The sequence below is a fragment of the Xiphophorus couchianus genome, chromosome 15 (genome assembly GCF_001444195.1).
Source record: "Xiphophorus couchianus chromosome 15, X_couchianus-1.0, whole genome shotgun sequence".
NCBI lineage: Eukaryota > Metazoa > Chordata > Actinopteri > Cyprinodontiformes > Poeciliidae > Xiphophorus > Xiphophorus couchianus.
The window spans coordinates 23014684-23030328 of NC_040242.1; the positions used below are offsets into that span (position 1 = coordinate 23014684).

The window sequence follows — 15645 nt, forward strand, 5'->3', positions numbered from 1 at the left end:
CACAGACTGCAGTAATCAGGACATTCACACTGTTTACAGCAGAGGTCTCTGACTGCAGTCCTCCAGGGCTGCTGGCTTGCAGCTGTTACATGTCTCTCTGCTTCAGCACACCTGGCTCCATTATTAGCTCATAAGCAGAGCCGTGTAGCTTTACTGCATGCTAATGATGCAGTTTAGCCTAGTGATGGTGAGATGAAGCTTCATCATGAACTGAGGCTTTGCAAATGAAGGCTTTGGTGCTTCATTTGCTCTACTGAGACATCAAGTGGACAAAATATGTAAAATAGGCAACATGGAAACAACATGATGCATGAAGCCTTAAACTGAATTAACAAGTGTTTGTGATACTAATACATACATTCTGATTATAGTCTTAATCTGTTAATATAATAATATATATGGCTGGATCAAAAAAAAAAAACTAGGAACAAATAGGACAGAGGATGTTGGTGTGAGTGTCATAAACCTTGGGAGCTTATTTATTTATTTATTTATAACTTAAAGATAAAAACCTCTGTGCTCAGGTTCATCTCAGCAGATGAAGCACTTCATGTGCTTTGTGAGTGCAGCTGAGCCAGAAACACATCATCAGGTTTACATTAGTTGGGATTAAACATTTTCTCACCTTCCCATTATTCTAGTGCAGGGGTGCTCAAGTCCATCCTGCAACTTTTAGAAGCATCCTTACTCCAACAGACCGGGATCAGCTCTAAACAGGCCTGCTAAAGAGCCATTCATTTGATTCAGGTGTGTTGGAGCAGGGATGCATATGAAAGTTGTGGGATGGTATCTCTTGAGGACTGGACTTGAGCTCCCCTATTCTGATTCTCTGGTCCCAGATGTTCCTGTATGACTGTTTGCTGTCTCATCCTACAGTGACCTGGCTGAGCTTGGCCACAGTGTCGTTGCCTTTGTGCAGAGCTCTATGATGCCTCAGCACAGATGAGTTATATACATGTCATTCAGCTTCATTTGGACACGACACTTCATCTTTTAAAACATCAGAAATTAGGAGGATATTAGAACACAGGATCCACTGTGTTGTTTTTTTTTTTTACAAAAAGGAGTTCTCAAAAAGTTCTCAAAAAGGAGAAAGATAAATTAACTTTTTTTAAATTTTATGCAGGATTTATGGCTGAAAAAAATATTGAAATCATGGTGTATGTGCATTTTCGGAACGCATTTACCCTCAACATATCACATCAAGAACCTTTTTTTATTTGGTAGCATAGCAAGCGTAGCATCCAAAGTTTGAACTAGAAAAGTTTAACAAGGTTTATCAGTTAAAACTGATATGCAGACAAAGTCTAATATCTAAGAGTAATCACACGATGTTCAAAATAAAAGACAACATTTCAAATATTGAATAAGTGTTTATTTTATTCAGACATCAACCAAGTGATGGAAATGAATAAGGCACAGAAGTGATGATTTATTATTACTCTGTGTGAACCTCAGAACAGGGTCCACCACACAAAAGGTGCACAAATGAATTGCAAATGCAAGAAAATCCTGAAATAAGAAAATGTGATTTTACCATTTACTTTGATTCACAAGCAAACTGAAGAGCCAGTTCCTGAATCAGTCACATGGTTTAGTCTGAATACGAGGCTTCAAACGTCACAGCGGCTCCATAACACAAACCTGGATGTGTGCTTCATAGAACTCCTGGATCACTCGACACACTTTGACGCCTCGGCACAGAAGACACATCACTAGGTTAGACCTCTGATTCAAATGTAGGAAGAAGGTCTCAAGATCTGCAGTTTGACACCACTGCACTGCTTACAGTCTTACATAACAAAATTCTATTGAAATGAATTGAAGTCATTCCAAACAGAACCATGACTTTAAAAATAAACTACACACTGAACTGGGACTTTGTTCAACTTTAGGCCCCTAAAATCTACAATGCACTGATAAATTTACACCAATAAAGGTTACTAAAACTAGATGAAAACATGAATTGAACGTTTTTAATAACTCCACAAAACATGATTTCTGATTAAATGGACTTGCTCAGCTTTCCCCAAATTGATTAATAGTTTATGATTGCATGACGGCTCACTAAACTAATCTTTTCCACCTCCAACCAGATGGTGAGAAGGAGCATAAGACAGAGGCTGCAGCACCGTCATCTGTCCAGGTGGTCCGGCCTAAGGAGCGCTCTGCAGACACTCAGAGGAAAAAACAGAACCTGCAGAGAGCGGGCCTGGCGGACCCAAAGGCTGCTGGCAGACCGAGGCACAGAGCCAGCAGCCTGTCTCCGGCCACAGGGCGGCGCTGCAGCAGCAGAGATGCAGAGAGAGGCCGAGTCAGAGTCAGGCAGCGTGAAAAGCATGCAGGCGGCAGGACCAGGTCAAGGGGAGATACGGGGGTCCGGACTATGGAACTGCTCAGAGACCCCTCTGGTGGGCCGACCTTTGCCCAGGAGAGGGACAGCATGCATGCTGTGGAGGTGACCCAGTACTTCTTCGAGGCCGTGTCCACCCAGATGGAGCGCTGGTATGAGAGGAAGGTGCAGGAGGCTCACTGGCAGGCTGACCAGAGGGCTCAGGCCGACAAGGCAGCTCTGGTCCAGAGGATCGCTCACCTGGAGGAGGAGCTCCGTGTTCTGAGGACAAGTCGCCATGACGACTACTAACACACCTCTTCAGAACATTCTGGCCTTCCAGGGAGTGGGGCTGTCTGGAATATTAGCACCTCCATCCATGTGGCGCTGATTGTTATTGCAGAACTGAGCAAGTAACTTAATGTGTTCATACAGTTCTTTATTGAAAATAACATTCTTATGTTCTTAACATAAGGATGCTACATGAAGAAGCACAGCATCTTCTTCATATAGCATCCTTGAAATCCACTAGGGCTCATAGTACATACTACATACTATGAGCCCTAGTGTTCACTATGATCCGTAGTGTTCACTATGATCACACCATCATGTGGGGACACGCCTGCCTGCCTGCCTGCCTGCCTGCTGGATTCAAACAGATAAGCTATGATGTATTTATAACACTGAATGTGGAAAAACCTGGTGGATTTCCAGCCATTTGTTTTACTGTATTTTATTAAAGCTGTAGAGTTAACACAGATTGTTGAAGACTAAAGAAAAAATATGTTTAAAATGCCACTGATGTAATTAATCTGCTGTTTACTGGATGAGTCAGGAAGGAAGCCCACAAAGAACACATCATGGAATTTCTGGAACAGTAACAGCTTTTTTCTCTAGTTAGGTGAAATATTAGAGATACATGGAGGAAATTTACATTTAGGGTAAGCATCTCATTAGTTGGGATTTTAGATGTTGTAGTGATTTAAATATAACCCCAGGAGTAGAATATTCATTTTTTATGCCATACATCCTTTTTAATCAAGTGCACACTCAGGGAATCCAGGGGAAATTCATCAGAAGAATCATGGATCTTTGCCATTTTGTAAATGTTTCCTTTTATATGAGCTTGATATTCAGAAGGAGAAACAGTTCCGACATTCCTGAGACTAGAAACAGGTGTTTTGTCCCTTACTGAGAGCTGTACATCCTGCAGTCCTCCAGGGTCGCTGGCCTGCAGCTGTTACACGTCTCTCTGCTTCAGCACACCTGGCTACATATGATTACAGTTACATATCGTTAGCAGAGCCATGTAGTTTGACTGCATGCTAATGATGCAGTTTTAATTCAAATGTAGGACGTAGAACACTTCTAAATGTTGCAGGTCTCTGGTCCTTCAATCTGCAGTGGTCAGTTTGAGACGCCACAGCAGAACTTCCTTCAGTGACCTGGTTCTGTAGCTCATAATGCTATTTTAATGTATCAGGTAATCTTCAATGTAGTTAAGTATGAAGACCTTACTGTGTCTTCATACAGAGAGGAGTGTTTGCAGTTTACACTGAGGTCATAAACAATTTGGCTTTCATAATAAAACATTAAGTAGATATGGACATGGGTGGGATTCTTTGTGAACATGAAACGTGATGAAGCTCAGCTCAGTGTGTAACGTTGAATGTGTTGCATGAAGAACAGCTGCAGTGTTACTTTCTGATGTCAATTTTCCCTTCACATGAATAATGCACTCTGATCATGATGCCAGAAAACATGATAAAAAAAAGTCAATAAAAGTTTCTTTATTGCCTTTTTTATTTACATGAAATACCTGATTGGCAGATGCTGCACTTGCCTCACACATGGATGTCATGAACACACAGGGCCACCAGGTGGCGTATCATACTGTCAGTCCAACTGAAATCCTGATTTTCTTCACTGAAGAAAAGTAAAGAACACTCCTGAAGAACGCAGAGGTCAGCTTCTCGCCAGCAACAGAGACTTCTGCAGCTCCTCCAGGTGGTTGGTGGCCTGTGTGATCATCATGCGGATAGCATCCTGAGCCAATGAGAGAGAGAGTCGAGATCAGTGCAGCCCACATACCTGATAATGGGGTCTTACTACAAGTGGACACCATCAGATAAACAATCATACTTTATTAATCCCAAAGGGAAATTACACAGCATTACAGTACATACTGTCCAAAGAAAGACAGACACAGAATACATGAACAGACGAGTGTCTGAGGCTGCAGCCTTTCATTAAAGAAACACAATCCATTAGGGAGGATGAGGAGGAAAAAAATCATGAAGAATGTGTGCATGGCAATAATAAAGTCAGCTATCTTCCTGATTACATTTCTGTATTAAAAACCTTTTGATGGTCTGATGTAGTATTCTTTGACAAACAGAACTGGGTTTTCATCACCTGTGAGCCTTTATTAACCCTCTCATGCATGAATTATGATCCTTTGTGTCAGAATTTTTTTTCCATTTTTTAAATTTTTTTTCTTAAGGCATAAAAAAGGTAGGAAATTTTTTTTGTAAAAATAATTTTTTTTTAATTTTTTATTTTTATGTGATCAATTGTAATTTTGTCCAAATACAAAGTTGTTATTTGAAAAATACATCAGTAGTATTGTTCCTTAGGGGTTATCTGATGTCACAATAATTTTTTTTACTTGCAAGAGTCGTCTACAGTAGAAGGAGGGACCGGGTCGGTTCTCATGCTTCTTTGTCTGTCGGCCATATTGTATTTAACAAAAATAATTTCTTGCATTTGCAGCTGATGGTCAGTAGTTGATGGTATATTTTATGATGCATTAGTGTCCACTTCAGTGGTCTGTGTGCATTTATAACATAAAAATCCACAGGAAGCACAAGAAAATGGCTTTTAGATAGCTGTCCACTGTAGTGACCACTATGCATGAAAGGGTTCAAATTACACAGTGCTGACGTTCACAATAAAGTTATGCTGAAAACCTTTGGCCAGCAGGGGGCTCCCTGTGTGTTTTTGGTTTAGTCCCAGGCCGTTTGCATTCCAGCTGGGTTTGGACCCACCGGGACAGAAACCAGGTCTGAACAGTGACAGACTAGAAACTTATTAAAACGGTTCCTTCTTGCTAGAGCCAGATAACGTCAGGACTTACATGATGTAACAAAGTGGTATAATTAAAGAATTAATAAACTCAATTAGGTTTACTCAAAGAATCCACAGTTCTACTCACTCTTATCTACATACGTTAAACCTTGTGCTGACATACAACATTATCTGTGAAGACATCACAGTAACCCTTTTTTATTTTTAATAACCTTTGAGTTTAACTCAGTACTCAAAACCTGAGAGAAAAATTTATAGAAGATCTTTATCAAATAATGCTGCTAGAACCTTTAAAGAATTTATTCCATGTTTAATTTCCTCTGAATCTCAGAGAAACAGACGGAGGGAGCAATTTAATCTCTAGTCCTTCTGAAATTGATGTTCTTGTTCATTGTGTTACTTCCTCATTAGACAACATGGCCGCCTTAACGAAGAATGTAATTATCCATGGGAGGTTGGCTCCTAATTCAGATCTGTGTGCTTTGAAACAGAACGATAGGAAGTTTGAGAGAAAATAGCGCTCTTCGTATCTACATGTGTAACTTGGAAAAATAGTCTATTACTGTATAAAAAGACTCACCAAGTTAGAACATTGTATTATTCATCATTAATAGAGAAAGATAAGAATAATCTTAGGTTTCTTTTTAGCACAGTTGCCAAACGTAGAGCCCAGTCAGATTCCCCCGCTCTCAGCAGTAATGATTTCTTAAATAATATTGATTTAGTCAGTTAAGCTTTGTAAGTTGTCAAAAATATGATCTTTATCTAAACCTTCAACTCATCCCAACTAAATTATTTAAAGAAAAATGTGATAACTTCTCAAGCTAGATATGATTAACTTGCTTAGTACATGGACATGAACCACGAGCTTTGAAGGTAGCTGTTAAACATTTGCTTACATTTTACTACAAAGATCTTTGCATTTTGTTTGGCTGCGATTCCATCAGCAAATCGCTCGTTTACTTCCATGATCAATGAAAATCATCCTACAACAGTTCTCTGTTTCTTCTGCATTCTGCTCTGTCTTCCCAAACCCGGTTCTGGTTCTGCTGGAGGTTTCCTCCTGTTATAGGGAAGTTTTTTTCTCTCCACTGTGACTACATATATGAGGGATTGCTGTAAATTCAACGACACAACATAACACCTGTCTGCTGTCACTACATCCTGGAGGGTGAATGCTGCAAGTCAATCTGCTGACTTTCCTGGGGTAGAAACTTAAACACCATGTTGTCTAATAAACGGAGCTGAAGGTAATGTTTGATAGTTGGGATTAATTTAAATGTTAATGTGATATAAATGAATTGACGTTTTCTGTAAAGTGCTTTGAGATTGCGTGCCAATTTACATAAATAAATCATAGAAAAATGACCTATAAACCTAACAGGCTGACTCTCAGCCTGCTACTACAGGCTTAGGCTGCCGAAGGACAAACTTACACTATCATCTCTCAATTTTCATATTTATGAACTATTGATGCTGTTAACTCCACATATTCTGTTTGACACATTTCTATGTTTACTTGTATTTTGAATCTAACTATACTGGAATGAATCTATTAACTATGGATTATGAATCGGACCTGCTTTGTCTTGTAAAGCGCATGATGAGTCGGTTATGAAATGGAAAAGCTAACAGTCTGAAGAACCTGGTTGGTGGCGTTCTTGTTCCTCTTGAATTCCTCCCTGGCCCAGCCTCTCAGGTACTTCCTGTCCGCCTCGTCCGGAACTTGGCGGATGGTCCTCAGCATGCTCCTGTAAACTCCCAGAACCTTCTGCCTCTGTAGGAACTGACACAGCAGCTGCTGTTAGCTCCCACCGTCCAGCTCTCAGTCTCAGAGCCGGTCTCAGTTCGGGTTTACCTGCTTTAAAGAAAGCGCTGCTGGCGGTAACCTGGAGCCCATCTCTGTCCAGCTGGGAGCGGACAGGCTGCCGTGGTCCTGGGGACGTTAACAGCTGCTTCACTGGACGCTGGAGGACTCGCTCCTTTTGGCACAATAGCGCCAGCTGCTGGATTGGAGGTCAACCATGACATAACAGGAAATCACCTTTCTAATAAACTTGTTCAAAAATGACTAAAGTCTTCAATTTTAGTTTAAGCTTAGTTAGTTCAAGTAGTTTTGAAGCATCACGAAGGTCATGATTACAGAGGTAAGGGGTGGAGCAGAGGACTGGACATCAACTGACCTCCAGCCAGCCTGTATTGACCTTCTTGCATTGCAACATACTAAACTGGGATTTCAATAAAAAGGCACACTACATGTTGAAACAGTTTTGAAAATGGGTTAAACGGCTTTTATATACAAGAATACATCAATAATAATGATGGTGATCGTCAAGATAAATATTTCTGAAAAAAGAAACAAAAAACCAACATAACCTATGAATTAAAGTGCCCTGAAAATGTTCTTGAACTCACCTTAGTTACCTCTGGTTACGCTTATATTTTTATCATGAATGTCGTTTATTGGTCTAAAATAATAAATTCTAGCATTTGTGTTAAATGCCTTAAAATGATTCTGAGACGTATGAGAACATGATTCCTCTCTTTTCAGAGAAGAAACAGAAATGCTTTTAGAATCATCATAGAGGAACAAATGTTTCAGTCTGAAGCTCACACTATGTACTGTTCATCACCCCATGGGATTTTATCAAGAATTTATAAATTTGCTCTTTATTTGCCAGTTACCTGAAATAATATTTTCTCCTTCATAACATGGCAACAAATTAATTAATCACATAAATGAATGAGTGCATCTAATGACTTGAGACTTGACGCCTTCTTTCCCATAGTTACCTTGGAGAGTGTTGAGAAATCCTCTGTTGAAGAAAACTCAGATCAGGGTTGAACTACAGGATTGACATTCTATCTGCCTATCAATCCATCACTAAGCTCAAGCAGACCTTCAGTTCATAGATTAATTTTCATTTGGCAGAAATGGAACAGATTGGTGATTATTTGTAGAATTTGAACAGTTTTGATGTCTGCTGGGATTCATTGCCTCTGTTCAACAGAATGAGCCATGTATACATATAATTAACAGTTAGAGACACTGAACAAAAATAATGAATGAGTAAATTGTTCTTATGAGATCAACACTGACCAGAAAACATTTAGATTTCCTCAGACATGCAGGTAGAAGTGAGGAATCAGTTTTAGCTTTTTTGAGGACAAATTTATAGTTTAACCAAATTCATGTTCTTTCCATAAAACTTTATTATGATCGATTAAATTAATAGTAAAATAGTGATCTGCCAACATGGAGCAGAGTTGTTTTGCTCTTCTGCCAGGTGAGAGAAATGTGGCACAACCTGTAAACCTCAGATCTTTACATCATTCACATTAGCAGGTAAATACATAAAACTTCAATATTTCTGCTCATGTACACATCAGAAACGTCTCACATTTGTCCTGTCAGCATGAGGCTTTACTTCCACACAATAGCTGAACGAAGTGTTTAAATTAAAGCTTGAGCATCCTGATGGGGTTCCCCAAGGCACATGATTAGGTCCCCTGACCCTCCGTCCCCACATACTGTGACCCAGTGAAGACATGGACAGTCCCGTCCACACAGCAGCTTGACCCAGTCTAACACATTCGAGTCTGTCGTCTTCAGAATAGTGGTTCCATCTTTGCTCAAAATGTTTCATGTTAGATGTTGAAGATTCTAACATGAAACATCATCAGACTGACAGCCTGCTGTCACACTGGGGAACACAACAGGCTGAAGGCACAAGGTCAGAGAGCCTGCTCTGCAGGTTCCAGCAGTTAGCCGTTGCTTCTGGCCTGCCTATTGGTCAGCAGCTGTGATGAGCTCAAACCACTGTCTCAGCGCGTCGCTCAGCGTCTCCGGCAGGGCGTTGACGTCCCGCAGGATGACGTAGAAGGGGAAGGGGAACTCGTCCATGTAGGAGCGGATCTCTGGCAGCTCTCCTGGCCCTTTGAAGATGGGCACCTTGATGTCCAGGATGGAGTCCTGCAGCGCAGCACAGGGTTAGTATTCATTCTACAGAGGACAGAAGGGTCGGCTGTCATGCTCTCACCCGGGTGTTGGGGTTGTCCAGAACCACGAAGATCACAAAGATGTTAGCTGTGCGTGCTGCCTGCACCGCTGTCACCACGCGCTCCTTGCCCTCCAGGAACAATCCCCTGCCGTCAGACACGATGAGCAGCAGCTGGGCCGTCTCTGAGGGTCATCAGGAGTCAGAGTATGAATCATGATTTCTGCCTACAGAAGCTGATCACTCTGCAGAGCAGAGCTACACTTTGTCCAGCCTTTATCAAACACAGTCCTGACACACCGTCTCACTTCAAGTCAGCAGCTGTCACAAAGCGTGAATCAGGCTTTTATTACCATCAGGTTGTTGAATATTATCTCATATTATTATTATTAGTGGACAGGTCTTGTCCTGGGTTGGTTGGACATTTTAGGGTGATTCAGCTGTGGGGAATTATTTATCTTTATAATACTTTTATTAACATGGGAACGATTTGAACTCAAGACCTTCATCCTGAAAGGCATCAGTGAAGAACTGTTCCATTCTCAGCCATCTCTTTTATTACTGAATGGATATGATGTTATGATGTTCTACAACAGCTCCATTGGATTCCCATCTCATATCGCATCAACTATAAAATATTCCTCCTTACTGTCAAAGCAGTTCACAACCTTTCCCCTCCATCTTTTGGACCTCCTTCACATGGCTACACCACTGGTGCCCTCAGATCCTGTTCTTCTGTTCGTCCCCCTGAGCATTCAGCCGCTCTGCTCCCACCTGATTTCTGTAACATCGACTCTTTTCCACACTTCAAGTCCAAACTCAAACCCATCTGTTTCAAGTAGCTTATGCTCTTTGATTGCAATTGCATTGTCTTAATAAATCTTGTTTCATACTCAATTTTTACTATATATTTTAATTTGGTGTTTGTTTTTATGTTACATTATGTAAGGTGACCTTGGGTTTCAAGAAGGGCGAATAGCAATGTATAGAGATACATTGCTATGGCAGGTACCTATTGTTCTACACCTCAAAATAACTGTCGCTTCCTACTTCCACTAACTTATAAGTCTGAAACAGGAACAGGTCTGAAAAAAACAGACTGTGTGCTACACTCAAGAAAGAGATTCATTTGATGCATCAAAGAGTGATGTCATCACTGCTGATGTCATCATTACCAGTGGAACTGAATATTCTACTGGTACATTCACATCAAACACGTTTTAAGCGTCAGGTGAGTCTGGTTTACATTCAAGGTCTATGTGGAGCGTTGGATGTGCTTGATGTGTCAAAAGCTCCAAATGGTTCAAATTGCGCCGCGCTAGAGGCTCGAAGCGCCGCGACGGCCCTCGACGCGCCTCCACATAGACTTTGAATGCAAACCAGCTGCGCCTGACGCTCAAAACGCATTTGGTGTGAACGCATCATTATATGTCCAGTGTCACATTAGGTCAGTGCTTCTCAATTCCAGTCCTCAAGCCCCCCTGCTCTGCAGGTTTTAGATGTGTCTCTGTTTCAGAACAGCTGATCCAAATGATTGCATGACCTCTTCTGCAGTCATCAAGTACTGGAGAAGTCTGTTAATCACTCACAGATTCAATCCAGGTGTGTGGCAGAAGGGGAACAACTAAAACATGCAGGGCAGGGGGGCCTGAGGACCGGAATGAGAAACACTGCATTAGTTCCATCATATTAGGACCAAAGTGTGGTTCTAATATGATGGACTCATTGCTTTGTTTAATGTTTAGAGGTAAGATGCTAATTAAGGTTTAGACAGGGTTAGGAATAGACTAGTATTGTTTAAGGTTAAGGTAAATGTGTGGATTAGGCAAAATCGCAGCTACTAAAATGAAGGAAATCAATGCTAAGTTCTAATATGTGTCAAATAGTTTTGACAAACTTGTACAGCATTTTGTTTTCTAAATCATTCTACAAATAACCAATGATGATATAATATTAGGGTGTTTCTCTGCCAATTGCGTAGCTGCAGTACACTAGTAGTCTAATGTGTTGAATGTACTGAGACACATTCAGCGCATTAGAAACCAATCAGAACCAAAAGTTTGTCTTTTGGTTCTGATTGGTTGTTTCTGGACAGTAGCAGAGCTAGATGCATTTTCGCAGATTCTCTGTTTCATATTCTACTGTCAGACACATTGAACAAATATTCATCCATCCATCATCTAACACACTTATCCTTGCACACACACATTCACACCGTAGGACAATTTAGAGAGTCCAATTAATGAAGTAATTAATGCCAAGTGTTAGCAAAACCTGGGTTTGGATAGTGACCTAGGTTAGTGCCACTTGGGTGTGGGTCGACGTAAAGGACGAGCCGGACATAGATTGGCCTTCATGCCAATGCCAACACGAAGGCCCTCCATTGGTCGCATGGATGTCTGTCTTTCCTCGGACCTCCCAGTTTGTGTGGAGATTTGGCTTTGCTTGGACTCCTCTGTTTGCAGCCTAGGAGTGAATCTGTGCAAAGGCCAAGCCAGGCTATGCATGGAGACCCCTGGTGGCTTGAAGGTCTGTCTTTGCTCTGTTTGCAGGGGGGGCTCTGGTTGGGTGGAGACTCTAGGATGGTTATTTTCCAGAGCAAGTTTCAACTTTACCTTCAGGTCTGCAACCTGACCCTGCAGAGATTTCACTGTTTCCTCCTGTTCTCTGAATTTGGAAGCTTGCTCGGTGTGACGTTTGAGCTGTTCTTCATATTTAAGTCTCACTCTGTACTCTTCAACCATTACGTCTATCAGACCTTTGTTGCGGGAGGCGTATTTTTCAGCCTCCCTCTTGAAGTACTCCAGCTGCTGAAGAATGCTCTTGTCGGCTGTAACTTTGGAAGAGCAAGAAACCTTTGGTACATTTGGAATCTCTGGTACGTTTCTTCCATGTTCAGGTTTGACTCGCAGGTGACGTTCTTTTTCTAACATTTTTTGCAGTTTCTCAATCTCCTCCTGCTGTGATTTGACTTCAGCCTGGTATGCAATCCTTTGCTCTCTTTCCTCATGGAGATCAAAAATCTTACTCTGCAATTGTTTTTTAAGATCGTCTACCTGCTTTGTAAGATCATGGATGTGTTGGCTAGGCTCTTCCATGACTTCCACTGAGGGGGTAATCTCGAAGCCAGCAGAGGGAGTTGTTTCCTGCTTGACTTCCAGTGATGTTGGAATCTCCAAGTCGCCGGAAGGACTCGACTCCCCCTGGATCTCTGGTGATTCATCTTCCGGCTCAATGGGGCTGTCTATGTCTTCTTCGAAAGGGAAAATGACAGCGTCGTAGTCGACTTGGATGTTGAGGTCCATAATGTCGACCCATGAAAGCTCAGCTGGAAAAGCTTCATGTTCACAAGCAATCCGTTGTTGCTTCATGTCGATGTTCTGGTAATTTCTTGCTTCTCTGAAAGGCGTGTAATATCTGGAATCGATATCCCGCTTGTTTTGATTAATTTCGAACGTGCACTAAAGAGTGATCTGTCGCGATAGAACTGTGGAACAGGTCTGAGAAAACGCTGTCTGTGAGCTACATTCAAGAGAGAGATTCCTTTGTGGTATCATAGAGTGATGTCATCACTGCTGATGTCATTGATGCCATTGGAACAGAATATTCTATCCACCTTATTCCTGGGAGGTTTACTAGGGAAACGATTATGGGTCTTACTTCCGGCGCCACCAGAAGTAAAAGTATTTCATTGTAATTTGGAGGGTTTTACTGATCTATATTCATGATAGAAGTTACATCTCTCTTTTCAGTTTTATTGCAATTTGTAATTCTGAGTTTAATCACGGGGAGTGACAGGAACACAGTGTTAAGTTTTGTAACGGAATTTCAAAATAAAAGCCTAAATATTCCTCTCAGGATAGTACTGCCTTTACTCTTTTTCTCTCAGGTTATTGCACTTCCCTGCTGCGCATGATAGTGAATTAACCTCAGCACAAACCTTAGCATTTCACTGCCCCCCATTAGCGTTAGCCTTTTCACTAAAAAAAAAGCTTTTAGCTATTTTCCTTATTTATTAGCCACACTTAGTACACTGAATGGAGTGATGCTCCACATGCCACTGACAGCATTTTGGCTAATGTTAGCAATTTGGCTCATTTTAACTTGTATACTAATTTCAACATACTGAATAGCATAAGTCCATGTTACTCAACATGCTTGTGACTCTCCACATGCTATTGAGTACATTGTGGCTTACTTTAGCATTGATGCTAATTTGTAGCATCAGAACGCCCACGAAGTGTGCCAATTGACAGGCACACTTTGGCAGGCCCAGTTTAAATTTCTTCAGAAATGTTCTAGTTATTATTATTATTATTCATATTATTCAGTAATGACCGGTCCAGCAGTGTGATGCTGGTTTACCTGAGCTCGGAGATCCTGGAATTTGCTGTCGTGCTGAGAGAAACATCTTAGTAGACGTTTCCAGAAACTGCAGAAGAGAACAGAGAACCAGTCAGGCTGCTGTCCCAGAGGTCAGAGCAGCTGACCTCCAGCACAGGCTCTGTTCCAGCAGCAAAAACACAAGACTGTGAGCAATCCTCAGAGCCGCTGGGGAAATTCCTACCTGAGCTATCCTGGTCTTCTTCTGTTGGAACTGACAGAGGCGCAGAATGCGAGCTCCCGACTCGTCGTTAAACTGCTGCTGGAAGGGATGCAGCAGCTGCATCTGCTCCCCAAAACTACACACAGGAGGAGGAGACAGGACTGTTATCAGCTTCACGTTTACATCGAACCAAAACATTCGTTTCATTTCTTCCTTCAGATAAACCGACTGCAGTTCTGTGGGTTTATCTCAGTGCTCTCACCTGCACACAGACACCTGGCCGACCTCCAGCAGAGTGAGAGCGTTGATGATCACTGACAGGGACTCGAACGCCAGCTGGAACACACAGAGGAAGCACAGAGAGTCACAGGGTTTACACGACGCTGTCAAACGATTGGACCGTTTTGGGTTCAGGGACAGAAGGCACTTTGAGCCTCCTTCCTAATGAAGAAGTTTTTTTTCCCAGCAACAAAAAGTTGTGAGCTCCGTTAAAGTCACGTCTGCAGTCGAGGTGATGTACCTGTTTAGAGTGGTTGTCAACCATGCTGGAGGAGTCATCCACTGCTAGACAGATCTGGTACTCTCTCTTGCTGGGCTTGGTCCTCCTCAGCCAGATCTTGTCCTTTCTGAACTGACTGGCGATGTAAGGGATCACCTTCCTCATGTTCAGCCGCTTCCCTGTGCGGTAATCCCCACTGAGGAGCAGCCACAAGAAAACACACACACACACACACATACCCATCACCAACACATGGTCATCTCAGGGTTCTAGCTCAGCAGGGAGACAACACATCCATGCAGAGTGTGTGTACTGACCGGAGCTTGGCAGCCTGCGTGGGCTCCAGGATGAGGCGCAGTTGCTCACACAGCTGCTGGGAGAGGGCAGAGGTCAGGGCCTGGTACTGGAGCCACATGGAAGCTGCTGCAGCCTCCTGGAACCAACAGAGCAGAAGGGAGAGTCTGAGCTGCAGCAAACACCAACGCCACGCTGCGCAGATGCCACGCTGCATTAGAACAGAACTAGCCTGGTAGAAATCAGACACTTTGCTTCCTCCAGAGGCTCTGGGCTCTCACATGCTGAGAAACGATTGATTCCTGGAGGCGTGGACTGTGTTCAGGTTTGAAATTTTATCCAATCACTAACGTTTGCCTGTGACATGTAATGTGTCAGTTTGATGGTAAGAAGCTTCCTGAAAAACTACTTCCTTTAATCAATCGATGACATGTCAAAAACATATAATACACCATATGATGTGTGTATTGATGCAGTCCCTCTTGAAGAATTGCTTATGATTAGATTTGTATTATGGTTATATTTGTGTTATTATGTTATATGTTTATTTCTATGTATTATGTTTGTATTAGTTATATTTGTATTATTAACATTCAGTGGAGTAGCTTATCAACTAATAAGCAATTTTCCCTTGGGACTCAATAATACTCTCCTCTCTTCCCAGTTAGAGGACGTGATAAAACCACCAGAATCTCTAGTTAATCTGAACTTCCTGCTTCCTGAAATGCTAACAGAATCCAGCTCACTGGTGACCTTGTTGTCAGATTCATTCTTGACACGAGAAGAGGGTGTGGGGGTTTTGTCACCTGTTTGTACATGTCAGGTGTACATGCTCAGTGGTTGATGTGTAACCCTTGGCCCCAGGATGCTCGTCGTTAGTAGCATCCTG

General features: G+C 42.0%; 3 protein-coding genes across 8 annotated transcripts in view; 1 reads left to right on the top strand and 2 right to left on the bottom strand.

The window, feature by feature from the left end:
• Window positions 1–4116, top strand: part of ankrd6b (ankyrin repeat domain 6b) — a 37164-nt gene extending 33048 nt beyond the window's left edge. For 4 of the 5 annotated variants that reach the window (XM_028040217.1, XM_028040219.1, XM_028040215.1 and 1 more), the window contains one exon: window positions 2097–4116. In XM_028040217.1, coding sequence (XP_027896018.1) covers window positions 2097–2644 — 548 coding nt within the window. In that variant the 3' untranslated portion in view covers window positions 2645–4116. Of the gene's footprint in view, window positions 1–876; window positions 1611–2096 lie in introns of those variants that run through there. The other variant, XM_028040218.1, reaches the window with a different exon arrangement.
• On the bottom strand, window positions 4111–7426 carry lyrm2 (LYR motif containing 2). Its single transcript, XM_028040221.1, has 3 exons — window positions 7278–7426; window positions 7065–7205; window positions 4111–4378 (listed from the first exon to the last, which is right to left on the bottom strand). Exons 1-3 carry the CDS (start codon window positions 7317–7319, stop codon window positions 4298–4300), a joined length of 264 nt encoding a protein of 87 aa, XP_027896022.1. The 5' UTR covers window positions 7320–7426; the 3' UTR covers window positions 4111–4297.
• Window positions 7427–8608: 1182 nt separating this feature from the next.
• Window positions 8609–15645, bottom strand: part of mdn1 (midasin AAA ATPase 1) — a 57997-nt gene continuing 50960 nt past the window's right edge. For both annotated transcript variants that reach the window (XM_028040211.1, XM_028040210.1), the window contains exons 96-102: window positions 14780–14895; window positions 14484–14658; window positions 14226–14299; window positions 13985–14099; window positions 13783–13849; window positions 9460–9602; window positions 8609–9392 (exon numbers count right to left, since the gene is read on the bottom strand). In XM_028040211.1, coding sequence (XP_027896012.1) covers window positions 9207–9392; window positions 9460–9602; window positions 13783–13849; window positions 13985–14099; window positions 14226–14299; window positions 14484–14658; window positions 14780–14895 — 876 coding nt within the window. In that variant the 3' untranslated portion in view covers window positions 8609–9206. The remainder of the gene's footprint in view (window positions 9393–9459; window positions 9603–13782; window positions 13850–13984; window positions 14100–14225; window positions 14300–14483; window positions 14659–14779; window positions 14896–15645) is intronic.